The sequence below is a fragment of the Lynx canadensis genome, chromosome C1 (genome assembly GCF_007474595.2).
Source record: "Lynx canadensis isolate LIC74 chromosome C1, mLynCan4.pri.v2, whole genome shotgun sequence".
In the NCBI taxonomy this organism is placed as follows: domain Eukaryota; kingdom Metazoa; phylum Chordata; class Mammalia; order Carnivora; family Felidae; genus Lynx; species Lynx canadensis.
In genome coordinates, this window is record NC_044310.1 from 813,263 (window position 1) to 827,145 (window position 13,883).

At 54.3% G+C, this 13,883-nt stretch overlaps 1 protein-coding gene across 1 annotated transcript in view; it reads right to left on the reverse strand.

The window, feature by feature from the left end:
* CFAP74 (cilia and flagella associated protein 74) overlaps nt 1-13,883 on the reverse strand; it is a 68,324-nt gene that overhangs the window by 19,999 nt on the left and 34,442 nt on the right. The window contains exons 17-20 of the mRNA XM_030326699.1: nt 9,728-9,892; nt 8,417-8,579; nt 1,271-1,347; nt 600-722 (exon numbers count right to left, since the gene is read on the reverse strand). Coding sequence (XP_030182559.1) covers nt 600-722; nt 1,271-1,347; nt 8,417-8,579; nt 9,728-9,892 — 528 coding nt within the window. The remainder of the gene's footprint in view (nt 1-599; nt 723-1,270; nt 1,348-8,416; nt 8,580-9,727; nt 9,893-13,883) is intronic.

Below are 13,883 nucleotides of genomic sequence, written 5' to 3' on the forward strand. Positions count from 1 at the left end.
GCCCGGAAGGCACTGAGGGTGGAACCGAGGGGAACGAGCTAACTCCTGAATCCGCTGGCGGCCCTTAGACAGGTGCCGGCGTCACATCTACAATCTCAGTCTTGCCTTTGGTTACAATGAACAACTAATTCGGGCGCCTTGGGGTTAGATCTGACTTGGGCTCAGGTCATGATCTCACGTTCGTGGGTTCGAGCCCCACGTCGGGCTGTGTGCTGACAGCTCAGAGCCTGGAGCCTGCTTCGGATTCTGTGTCTCCCTCCCTCTGCCCCCTCTCTGACTCTGTCTCAAAAATGAATAAAAATTTAAAAAATAAAAATAAAAACAAAATAAAAAAGTATGCAGATCACGTTCTCTGAAAAAATTTAATCAACGTGTAAGTAAGTAAATAATAAAAACTAACGAGTAAAAATTTTAACCACTTGGAAACCAGGCAAGGCGCTTCTAGCGGTGGAGAGCAAGGGCTCCGTGTGCGCGCACGGGTGTGGGAGCACGTGCACGTTCGCGCGCGCCGTGGTGCCGGCCATCTGTGCCACCAGCTGGCTGTCCAGGTGGGGGGAGTGCGAGCGGCAGGGACCCTGGCGCCCAGGCTGGGTACTCACCGTGGGACACTGCTGATTCTTAAACACGACCTTGAACTTGGTGTAGACCGCTCCTGGGATGATGGGCGTGAAGATGACCGGCACTTTGATGGAGCCGAAGGGGCCAATCTCCCCCTCTGCCACCTGCAGGCGAAGACGGTTGCCGCAGACACAGCCAGGCTTCCCGTTTCTATCAAGGCGCCTCCCCATGTCCTCACCGCAGGCAGCATCACCGTGAGGGGGAGTGTCCCTGGGTGGCCTGGCCCTGCCCTTCGAGGACTTACTGCCCAGCAACACAGTTGAACCCCTCCCGGCATGTTTCCTGCCCGTGTGTGTACTTGCTCTCTCGATGCCCCGGGGCCCTTGCACATGGGCGCGCACGCGCGCGCACACACACACACACACACATGCACGCACGCACACATGCACACCATGCTCTAGCCCGGGAGGCCCCGCTCGTGTCTTCTCAGAGTGGGACCCAGTGCCCTGCACCCAGGACATGATGTCCGCTGCTCCAGTCCTGCCTGGCCCCAGGGGGACGGGGGTGGCCGCAGGCTGACTGACAGTGCAAACTGTGCAGAGGCTATGAGTCCAGACCAGTCGAGTGGAAGGGCCACCCTGGGCCACCCTGCGGGCGGGGTGGGCAGGGGAGGCTCAGGAAGGGGGGCTGGGAGCCAGCGGGCCCGGCTGACCTCTCCCAGAGAGATCTCCGTCTGCTCCTCGTTGGGAGGTACGGTCATCACAGTGCTCATGGTCACTCCCTCTGATTCTGGAAGAGAAGGGAGTCCAGATGAGAGGGCTGGCTGGGCAGCCCGTGGGGGCCAGGGGAGAGCTGGGGTGCCGGGGAATCTGGTCCCTCCCTCTCCTGGACCACGGGCTGTCGTTTTTTTTTTTTTTTTTTAACTTTTTTTTTTTTTTTTAATTTTTTTGAGACAGGGAGAGACAGAGCATGAACAGGGGAGGGTCAGAGAGAGAGGGAGACACAGAATCTGAAACAGGCTCCAGGCTCCGAGCTGTCAGCACAGAGCCTGACGCAGGGCTCGAACAAACGGACGGCGAGATCATGACCTGAGCCCAAGTCGGCCGCCTAACCGACTGAGCCACCCAGGCACCGCCCCCCCCCCCCCCCCGCTGTCTTCTGATAAGACCTAGGGGGGGCTGCAGCCCTCCATCTGGCCCTGCCCTGCAAGAAGGAGCCACCCGGTGGTGCAGGAGGGGCAGAGTGGGGCAGGGCTTCCCCGGAGGACACGCACAGCGGCCACCACGGCCTCAGCAGCTGGAGGCTGGGGGCTGGAGGGGGCCGGAGTCGCTCAGGACCCCGGCTAGGGGAGGGCAGGCCGGCAAGAGGAGTTGGGTGGGCGTGGTCCGTGGGGTACAGCGGCCTGAGCGTCGGAGCAGAAGACGGAGCGAGCCAGCCCTTCAGGGTCTGGGGACAGGAGAGTGGGCTCAGAAGGGGGGAACAGAAAGGCCCTGCAGAGGGGAGGGCTGATGCAGAGGGAGGGGAGAGGCGCTGGGGTGCGGCCTAGGGGTGGGAGGAGCTTCTGGTGGCCGGTGGAGCAGAGGGACCGAGGCCTGAAGGTCTACGATATCGCTTCTCAAATGTCACAGCCTAATCGCCAGTGAGTTCGTTTCGTCTGTGTGCGAGCTGCTGCCATGTTCCCCACCGGTGGGGCGAGCGTTCTGACCCAGCCTGGCCGTTTCTCGGGAAGGCCCCTGAAAGCAGGTGCTGATTCCTCTTGTGTGAGAAGGTCTTTCTGCGACTCTGCCGTGAAGACGCCATTCGACAGGACAGCTGGGGCCCCCACCCCGGGGGGGGTGCTCAGTCGGTCGAGTGTCCGGCTCTTGATTTTGGGTCAGTTGGTGATCTCTCGGTTCTTGGGATGGAGTCCTGCATTGGGCTCTGTGCTGACAGTGTGGAGCCTGCTTGGGATTCTCTCTGAATACACTGGGTTATTTGTTTTCTAATTGAGTTTTCCAAGTTCTCTACGTAGTTTGGGTATGTTCTTTACCAGACTTGTAATTTGCTAATATTTTCTGCCAAACTGTGGCTTACTTCTTCATTCTCTGAACAGTATCCTTAGAAGAGCAGGTATGTTTAGTTTTGATGAAGTCCAAGTTACAACTTTTGTTATATATATAATGTTTATTTTTTGGTGTTTATTTTTTTTGAGAGAGAGAGAGAATGCATGAGCAAGCAGGGGAGGGAGGGAGAGAGAGAGAGAGAGAGGGAGAGAGAGAGGATCTGAAGTAGGTTCTGAGCTGACAGCAGAGAGCCCAATGTGGGGCTTGGACTCATGAACCATGAGATCATGACCTAAGCTGAGGTTGGATGCTTAACCAGCTGAGCCACCCAGGCGCCCCTATCGCTTTAATTTTTATTTTTGAATTATTTTCTTTTACTTCTTCATCCGAAGTGCACCCCTCAATCCCCATTCCCTATTTCACCCCCGCCCCTGCACCTCCCATACCCCATCAGTGTGTTGTCTACAGTTGAGGCTGTTTCCTGGTTTACCTGTTTCTTTTTTAAATTTTGTTACTTGCTCATTTGTTTCTTAAATTCCACATATGAGTGAAATCATATGGTATTTGCTTTCTCTGGCTGACTTAGTTCACTTAGCATAATACACTCGGGTTCTGTCCACGTTGCTGCAAATGGCAAGATTTCATTCTTTTTAATGGCTGAGTAAAGTTCCATTGTACGTATATAGCACCTCTTCTTTATCCACTCATCAGTCAAGGGACACTTGGGCTGCTTCCATAATTTGGTTATTGTAGATAATGCTGCTGTAAACATCAGGGTGCATGTACCCCTTTGAATTCGTGTTTTTGTGTTCTTTAGGCAAATACCTAGTAGTGAATTGCTGGGTCGTAGGGTAGTTCTATTTGTAAGTTTCTGAGGAACGTCCATACTGTTGTCCGCAGTGGCTGCACCGGTCTGCATTCCCACCAAGAGTGCAAAAGGGTCCCCTTTCTCCACATCCTGGCCAACACCTGTTGTTGACTTTAGCCACCCTGACAGGTGTGAGGTGACACCTCATGGTGGTTTTGATGTCCGTTCCCCCGAGGATGAGTGATGTTGAACATCTTTTCATGTTGTCAGTTGCCCATCTGGATGTCTTCTCTGGAGAAATGTGTGTTCATGTCTTCCATACATTTTTTAGTTGGATTATTTGTCTTTTGGGTGTTGAGCCGTATCAGTGCTTTATAGATTTTAGATACGAACCCTTTATTGGGTATGTCATTTGCAAATATCTTCTCCCATTCGGTAGGTTTAGGTTTTTTAGTTTTGTTGCTGATTTCCTTTGCTGTACGGAAGCTGTTTATTTTGATCAAGTCCCGGTAGTTTATTTTTGCTTTTGTTTCCCTTGCCTTGGGAGACATCGCTAGAAAGATGTTGCTATGATCCGTGTCAGAGAAATGACTGCCTGTGCTCCGTTCTAGGATTTTTGTGGTTTTGGGTCTCACATTTAGGCCTTTCATCCATTTTGAATTTATTTTTGGGTCTGGTGTAAGAAAGTGGTCGAGTGTCATTCTTCTGCACGTCGCTGTCCAGTTTTCCCAGCACCGTTTGCTGAAGACACTGTCTTTATTCCATTGGACATTCTTTCCTGCTTTGTCAAAGGTTAGCTGACCATATAGTTGTGGGTTTATTTTGTGGCATCCTATCCTATCCTATCCTATCCTATCCTATCCTATCCTATCCTATCCTATCCTATCCTATCCTATCCCATCCCATCCCATCCCATCCCATCCCATCCCATCCCATCCCATCCCATCCCATCCTATCCATCTAAGCATCTATTTCCGTGCCAGTGCCATACCGTTGTAATTACTACCACTTTGTAATGTAACTTGAAGTCCAGAATTGTGAGGCATCCAGTTTGGTTTTCTTTTTCAAGATTGCTTCAGTTACGCAGGGTCTTTTCCGGCTCGGCACAAACTTTAGAATCGCTTGTTCTAATTCTGTGCAAAATGCTATTGGCATTTTGCTGGAGGTTGCATTAAATCTGTGGTTTGCTTTGGGTAGTATAGACATTTTTTTAATACATATTTTAAAAAATGTTTACTTATTATTTTTTTTACAAAATTATTATTTTGAGAGGGGGAGAGTGAGGGAGAGCGTGAGCAAGGGAGGGGCAGAGGGAAAGAGAGAGAGAATCCCGAGCAGGCTCCAAGGCTCCATGCTGTCAGTGTAGAGCCCAACTCGGGGCCAGGTCCCGTGACCCTGGGATCATAACCTGAGCTGAAATCAAGAGTCAGATGCTTAACCGACTGAGCCACCCAGGCGCCCCCTGGGTAATTGAGACATTTTAACAGTATTTCTTCTTCCAACCCATGAGTGTGGAATGTCTTTCCCTGTGACATCTTGAGAAGTTCTTTCATCAACGTTTTATTTGTTTTGGTGCAATTACAAATGGGATGGTTTTCTTAATTTCACGTTCTGCAACTTCATTATTGATGTATGGAAATGCAACAGATTTCTGGACCTTGAATTTGTATCCTGAATTTGTGCATCCGTTCTGGCGGTTTTTTGGTGGAGTCTTCAGGGTTTTCTACATAAAAGTATCATGTCATCTGCAAATAGTCAAATTTTTACTTCTTTATTGTTGATCTGGATGCCTTTTATTTCTTTTTATTGCTGTGTTAAATACCAGTGGTGACAGTGGGCACCCTGCCTTGGTCTTGACCTTAGCGGGAAAGCTCTCAAGATTTTCCCCCACCGAGGATGATGTTGGTTGTGGATTTTTCATGTAAGGCCTTCATCATGTTGAAGTATGTTTCCTCTAAAGCTATTTGCAGAGGGTTTTTTTTTTTTAATATCACGAATGGATGTTGTACTTTGTCAAATGCTTTTTTCGTATCCATTGAAACCATCATATGGGTTTTATTCTCTTATTGCTGTGACATATCACGATTGCGAACACGGAACCACCGCTGCAACCCAGGAATAGATCCCATTTGATTGTGGTGAATGATTCCTTTAATGTAGTGTTGGACTTGGTTTGCTAGAGTTTTGTTGAGCATTTTTGCAGCCGTGTTCTTCAGATACGTCGGCCAGTAGTTCTTTCCTTCGATGGCGTCTTTATCTGGTTTCGTATCAGGGTAATGCTGGCCTCATAGAATGGATTTGAGAGTTCTCCTTCCTTTTCTATTTTTTGGAACAGTTTGAGAAGAACAGGTATTAACTCTTCTTTAAATGTTTGGTAGAGTTCACCTGTGAAGCCATCTGGTCCTGGACTTTTGTTCATTGGGTGTTTTCTGATCACTGACTCAATTTCTTTGCTGGTAATTGGAGTGGTGACATTTTTTATTTTTTCCTGCTTCAGTTTTAGTAGTTTGTGTGTTTCTAATAATTTATCCATTTCTTCTAGGTTGTCCAATTTTTTGGCTGTAGGTTTTCATAATATTCTGTTATAATTGTATTTCTGTGCTGTTGGTGGTTATTTCTCCTCTCTCGTTTGTGATTTTATTTATTTGGGTCCCCGCCGCCCCACCCCTGCTCTTTGGTGAGTCTGGCTAGAGGTTTCTTAATTTTGTTCATCTTTCTAAAGAGCCAGCTTCTGGTTTCCTTGATCTGTTCTATTGTTTTTTTTTTTTTTTATTTAAAAAAAAATTTTTTTTTTCAACGTTTATTTATTTTTGGGACAGAGAGAGACAGAGCATGAACGGGGGAGGGGCAGAGAGAGAGGGAGACACAGAATCGGAAACAGGCTCCAGGCTCTGAGCCATCAGCCCAGAGCCCGACGCGGGGCTCGAACTCACGGACCGCGAGATCGTGACCTGGCTGAAGTCGGACGCTTAACCGACTGCGCCACCCAGGCGCCCCTGTTCTATTGTTTTTTAAGTTTCTAGAACATTTGTTTCTGCTCTAATCTTTATTATTTGCTTCCTTCTGCTGGGTTTGAGTTTTGCCTATTCTTCTTCTCCTGGTTCCTTTAGCTATAAGGTTAGGTTGTTTGAGACTTTTCTAGATTCTGGAGGTCAGCCTGTGTTGCTATAAACCTCCTTCTTAGAGCCACTTTTGCTGCATTCCAAAGCAGGTTGTAATTTTTAAAACATGAATCATGTTTTTTTTTTTTTTTTTTTTAATTTTATTTATTTTTGAGACAGAGAGAGACAGAGCATGAACGGGGCAGGGGCAGAGAGAGAGGGAGACACAGAATCGGAAGCAGGCTCCAGGCTCTGAGCCATCAGCCCAGAGCCCGACGCAGGGCTCGAACTCACGGACCGCGAGATCGTGACCTGAGCTGAAGTCGGACGCTTAACCGACTGAGCCACCCAGGCGCCCCTCATGAATCATGTTTTTGATGTCACTTCTAAAAGATCTCTGACCAACACGTGATTACACAGATTTTCTCCTATGTTTTGTTTTTGCAGGCTTATAGTTTTAGGTCTTACATTTAGGTCTATGATTTATTTTGAGCAATTTTTGTTTATAGCATGAGGACTGGATGGAGGTTAACTTTTTCCACATGTTTATCTAACTGTTAAGGTCTCACTCGTTGAAAAGACTGTTTTTTCCTCCGAGCAATTACCTGTGCATCCCTAGTGAAGCCTGATTGGCCATGTTTGCGTGGGTCTGTGTTTGGACTCTGCTCTGTTCCACTGAGTCTCCGTGTCCCTCCCTTGGCCAGCACTACACTGTCTTCTCACTGTGGCTTCAGATGAATCTTGACATGACGTCGTCTGAGTCTTCCAACTTTGTTCTTTCTTGGAATTGTTTTGGAAATTTAAGGTCCTTGGGGTTTCCATAAGAACTTGAGAACCAACTGTCGGTTTCCACAGACAGAGGCTGGTGGCAGCTGTGCTGGGTTGCTCGGTCCCACCACTGCTGGTGGGAGTCTGAACCGGCACAAACACGTTGAAAAAGAACTTAACGTTGGCAAAGAAGAGAGGCAGCAGGAGAGCAGCGGGTGCGCCTCGCAGACGCTCACGCGCAGGGAGCTGTGGTCCCGGGGATGCCGCCACACACCCTGAAGTCCCCACACGTGACGAGGGCCAGCGGGTCTGTGACTCGAGGTGTGTTCACGGAAGCAGGTGGCACGCAGCCGCGGAAACAGAAAGAACAGCTTACACAGCAGTGTCCACAACAGGCTGCCCGAGGCTCTGTTTCTATGAGGCTGGAACAGGAGGAATCCTGCCATTTCTGGATGTGTGCTGAATGAAACTGTTCAGGGAGGCAGGGAGGCGATGGAAACCATCCCGACGGTAGTCGCTGGTGCAGAAGGGGGCGAGTCGGGGCGAGGCCAGGCCTGTGGGCAGTGCTCTTCCTCCTCCAGTTCACCGGCCCGGGGCTGGGGGGAGTGGTGCCTGTTTCCAGGCTCTTCTGTGAACTGTCCTCACCTGTCAGAGGCACTCCTATACCAGCAGGGCTCGGGGTGGCCCTAGACAGCCCTGTGCCCCCATGACCCAGTCAGCGGAGCCTCCGGGTCTTTCCACCCCCCCCGCCCCGCCTTCCACCCAGCTGCTACACCCTTGGAGCAGGACTCCTCAACTGTCCCAACAAGGACCCCCACGAGCCACCAGGAAGGCAAGCCTGCTGTGGCCGACCTGGTGGTCCAAGGCTGGGATTTCCTTTAAACGTTACGTTAGCTTAACTATGACTACAAATGTCAATCCACTCCATAAGCAGTGTTTATTTGAACACACACACACACACACACACACACACACACACACACACACACACACTCTAATACACTGTTGTTTAACATCGAAGCCCTAGAAACACCCCACACAGTCCAGCCCTCTGGCGCGTGGGCTCCTCAGAGCCTCCCAGGAGGCCGGCAGGTGCTCGATGTGCTTCCGTAACGCGGTTCACCCCCACCCCTGCTCACCTGCAGGGCGCCCCTCCTCCTGCTTCTTGCCGTCCAGCTTCCCAGACTCCTTCTGGCTTGTCATGTCTATGGGAGGGGACTCCTTGCCCTCAATCTTTTGCTCAGAAAAGCTGGTGGTGATTTTATCGTAAATACCTTTATCTTCATATGTGAACAGACTGCTCTAAAAAGAGAACATGAGACTTTGACTGGCGGTTTCCTGCTTGCCTTTCCCACTCAACTGCCCAGACCCCCGTTGTCGGGGGGCCACGTGGAAAGCCCGACCGTGATCCCCTCGCCAGTTCCCACTCTGTCCCGAGCCAGGCACCCAGATGACAGCAGGGCCTCCTTGCCCAGGGGCCCAGGGCCGGCCCCCGCCTCTCTTGTCTCTAGCCCAGGCTGGCTGGCTCCTCCTTGTTCCCCGTGGACACCGACACCCAGTCGTGAATTCTGCCGTGTGCCGGGCTCTGGCACGCGGCTCGCCGCACTGTGTGCCCTCCTCCCTTGGGAGGCCTGGCTCCTCCACCCGCGTGTCCACACTCTCCTGGCTTCAGCTCCGACGCCTTTGGGCCCGAGAGCTGGCCCGGCCTGCGCCCCCCACCTCACCCACCACCACTTCGCCCTGCTCTGGGTTCACACCCCCAGCCCCTCGCACCTCTGCCCCCACCCCATCGGTCCTGTCCCCCCTCAGGGGAGATACTTCCAGGGTCCTTCCTGAGACCCCTTAACAAGTGGACCCAACTGCAAAGCAGCTCAGGGCTTCCTGTGGGAAGTTTCTCTCACCCTTCCTCACCCCTACACCCCTGAAAGACCTCCCAGCGTCCCCTGGCTGTGACAGAAGTTGCCTCCACAGATGGGGTCCCACCTATGTCCCTCAGGCTATTTCCGTTCACTTAGGAGCATGTCTGCACAGCCTCCCCAGGAGAAGACCGCGGCTCACCTCGCCCCTTTGGAAAGGTCCTCCCGGCCTGCCCGCCCCGTGCTGGGACCTGACACGTGCGTCAGGAGAAAGGTGGACCCTTGTGGCTCTCAGGCTTGGAGCTCCCGGCCGCCGCCCTGTCAGTCACCGCACACTCAAGAGGGGTCAGTGTCCCGTTGCCACCGCACCTGCCAGGTGGCTCCAGGTGTCCTCCTTACGGAGACCAGTCTCTCCCACTTTGCCTGACGATGGCACCCCTGTTCCCCCTTCTCCTCCAGCCCTGCGCTGACAGACTCCTCCCCCTCACCACCAGCTCTACGCTGCCGGGACTGTGTCGTGGGCGGGGGCGGCATCACACCGTGCCCCTGGCTGCGTAGCCGCGGCTATTGATCGGAAGCGGGCCACACACTCACCGTTTTCGCGACCGACTGGGAGACGTCCATCTCACAGGACTCTGAGGCCCGAAGAAACTTGAACTTGGTGCCCAGACCTCCGATGTTGGTCAGCGTGACGATCCGGGAGGCGGTCTCACCCACCACGTAGCTGCCAAAGTCGATGAGCTCCTTGTCAAGAGACAGCTGCCAAGGGAACCAGGGATGAGCCAGAGCGGCTGCCGAGTCTGCGGCCAGCCCTCCTCTCCCGCCTGCGGCCCTGCGGCCCTGGGGACTTGGGCTCAGGGTCGGGGTCAGCATCTGGCTCCAGGCGGGGCCTCTGCACACCCCAGGAACAGGGTCCGCGTCCTAGAAATCATAGGTTTGAACCGTGACAATTTGGGAGCTCCTGAGTCCAAATTTTGAACAGTCAAGTCAGCTGAGAAGCGACGAGCTATTAAGCCCTGGAAAGACGGAGGAACCTCAAATGCACATCACTAAGAACCTGAAAAGGGCATACGGCATGATTCCAACTGTGTGGCATTCTGGAAAAGGCAAAATTCAGGACACAGTAGGGAGAGCAGTGGATGCCAGCGGTTTGTGGGGAGGGAGGGATGAACAGGCGGAGCACAGAGGATCTGGGGGGGGCGGTCAAAGTACTCCGTGTGACCCAGTGGTGACCGCGCATCATTACAGCTTTGCCCAAACCACAGAGCACAGCAGCGAGCGACCCTTTGTAGACCAGGCACCCTGGGAGACCATGCCGTGTCCCTGTCCTTTGTCTGCGGCCACAGACGGCCCCTCGGAGGGGAGGGCGACGGTGGGGACAACTGTGTGTGGGCGCAGGGGCGCGATCTGGCTCGGTCAGTTTGATGAAGCGCCTGATGACAGAGAGTCGGGAAAGGTGTGAGCTGAGCAGCTCCGGGGGAGAGTGGGGTCTGTGGGCTGAAGGCGACCGGGGCGCGGGCAGCAGGTGCAGGAGCCCCGCCCCCGCTATCGGACAGGAGCTCACAGGTAGGCAAGGGGAGAGGCTGGTCCGGTCGGTGCAGGTGGAAGGGCCGGCGTGCCGGCAGCGGGCACACCTGTGCACGCACCACTTTCTCACGCCCTGTCTGGAACGAGGAACTGGGCTGCTGGAGGTCTCGCTCCAGGGCTGGCACAGGAGATGGGCACGTGAGCCCTGGGCGTTGTCTGGCAAGAACGGAAGTCCTCAACGAGAAATGCTCTGAGCACAGCGTAACCGTGCGCCTGAGGGACGGGGAGCTGAAACTGCTCCCACGGTGCGGACGGGAAAAGTGTGAGCAGCGACAGAAAGTTGTATTTGGTTCTGGTCCAGAGAGTGAAATAAATCAATGATTTTACGGATTAATGAACGAGGAAGAGATCAGTGTCCCTCACAGAAGAGTTCCAAGCGATTCACCGGGACGTCCAGTCCTCCCGGCCCCGGGCCTCCCAGGGAGCACGGTTTGGCGGGAGGACGGCAGAGAAGCGTCACAGTGAGAAGTCAGGCGGTGAAGGCCACGTCACAGCGCGAGGCTGGGTGGCAGTGCGCGCCCGTGATGGGATTCGGCCAGAACCACCGCGGCGGCCTTCCGGAAACCCGCCACCCCAGTCTACTCATGAGATAAACTCTGGACAAATCCCAGCGGGGGACATTCTACACAGCAACTGCCTGGCACCCTCCCAAACCGTCAGGTCATCAACAAAGAGAAAGTCCCAGAAACTGTCACAGCCGCAAAGACCCTACGGCAAAACAGCAGCATAAGGAACGTGCCACGTTCCTGGGGTGTGACGCCAGCACAGAAATTGGACGTGAGGTAAAATCTAAGGGAATTTGAATATCGTGTCTTCTCCAGCTAATAATCATCCTAATGCGTCAACACTGGTTAATAATTTAATAAACGTGCTACACTACATAAGATGTTTCTGGGGCAACCTGGGTGGGGAGTCAGCCAGAATCGCATGTTTTGTGTTAACGCCAAAGCCATTCTCGAAAATAAAGTCATTTAAAAACGAGCCGAGCTACCACACCCCTCGCTGTGGGGCTGAGTGGACACAGTAAGGCTCAGAGGGTCTGGGGACGAGGCTGCCGTCCCGGTGAGATTAGTGTGGTGCAGGCACATCCCCCAGGGCACACCTCCCCCCACCCTCGTGGGCATGGGCATCTTGGCCATCTGGGCGCTGGCTAAGAAGGTCGTGTGCAGCCCGCCACCCCGGGCAGCTTTTCTGGCCGCCAGTTTTGGAGACCCAGGGGCCCCACTCTCCTCTCTGCCCCCGCGGGACCAGAGGCGGCAGACAGACGAGAGCTTCCCACAGACCAGACACGGAGCAGCCTGTGTGCATACGTGGGTGTGCACGTGTGTGCATGGGTGTGCGTCTGCATGTGGATGTGTGAGCGCGCGTGCGTGTGTATGGAGTAGGTGGCAGGTGACCCGTCTCCTGGTTACAGGTCACCAGACTTCCAGGAGCCACATCTACGCAGGATGGGAGGGTGGCCGCTCCCACAGCTGCAGGCAGGGCCTGGGCAGAGGCCGGCGTGTTCTGAGCATGGGGGTGACAGGTGATGACACGCGACCGCGTGGCTAGGGGGCGACACTGCGGGGCATTCTCCCTTTTTCCTGTGCACGATGGAGCCCTGAACGTCAGCGGGACACAGAGCCGCCCTGGGAAGACTCTACTGCCCAGACTACCTTGCAGCCAGGGCTCACCAGCGACGGTCACTTCCGGCTGGTGCAGGGGGATGGTGCCTCGGAAGCCATTTGTGGAGGGTGGCAGGGCGGCGCAGCCCAGACCCTCACATCGGAGGCAGAGATGAGTCCTTGCTTAGGGCGCCTTTGTCGCGGCAGCTCCACCTGATGGCTCGGTGGAGGCCAGAGGCACTCCGACCCGAGCTGGGTGTGTGACTGGAGGGCGCTGGCCTCGTGTGCACTTGGCGAAGGGCCGGGCCAGCAGGTGAGTACCCTCCGGGCCTGCCCAGAAAGGAGCCCGAGGCCACACCACGCAGGGAGCACCCCACTGGGTCCTATGTGTGAATCCTGACTCCGGCACGCACGTGCTCCTTCTGGGGGCCTGTCCCCAGCGAGCCCTGCTGCCTGGGCCACTGCGAGAAGGGGGTATGCACGCGGCAAGGGGTGCGGGAGGCCACAGCAGACGTCGGCTCTCCACGGTCTCAGCGAGGCTCGGCAGCCCCCGGCAGGGCTCCACCATGCGGGCCACGGTACTCGGGCCGTGTGTGAACCCAGGCAGGGCCCAGGGCTGCCACGGCCACGGCGGAGCGACCTGAGTGCTGAGAACGGAGACCATACGATCGGAACATGCAGAGCACGCAAAACCCACGAGTCCACAAGAAAACAGGAAAAAGAGAAGCTAACCGGCCGTTGGGAATGATAATTGTTCCAACCGCTCCTTACACGGAGTACTAGTGAAGGAGGGAGAACATGAGAAGCAACAGCTTCATGCAGAAAACAACATCAGCGGCCTTCCCTCTGGAGCCCCGGGCGGAGGAAGCACAGCTGTCACCGAAGACCTGTCCCCCCCACGGAGGAAGGGGCTGCAGGGGGCAGCCTTGCTCTGTAGGGAGGTGGCAATCCCTGTCGTGCCCGGGTACAAGGCACAGTGATCTGCCGCCGTGTCGCTGGGAGAGCCGTCACCAGGAGACCTGTCACCCAGAACTCTGTCACCTGGAGGTCCATCACCGGGAGATCTGTCACCAGGAGACTAGTCTTGGTGGCAGCACCAGCGCAGGTGGGAAGAAAGACTCAGGGACTTGAAGACAGGACAACGGGGGTGTCGAGTCTGAAGGAAAGCGAGTAGGGCCTACGGGACCGCGGGTGGGCCAGTGTCCCATCACAGGGGGCCCAGAAGCAGAAAAGGAGGAATCTGGCCCCAAATTCCCAAGGGGATATGAATATCAAAGAAGCTCTATAAACTCCAAGTAAGATGGACCCGAAGAGACCCACACCGAGACGCGTCATGATCAAACTGCTGCGAGACAGAGAGACTCCCGAGGGCCGCAGGGGAGACGTGACCCAGCGCGCGAGGCCTCGGCGAGATTTCAGGGGCTTCGGAGGCCAGAGGGCAGTGGGTCGGTGTATACAAAGGGCCAAAAGGAAAAAGCGTCAACCAAAAACCCTTCTCCAGCAAAACTGTCCTTCAAAAGTGAGGGAGAAACCACGACATTCCCAGATGAACAGCCCCG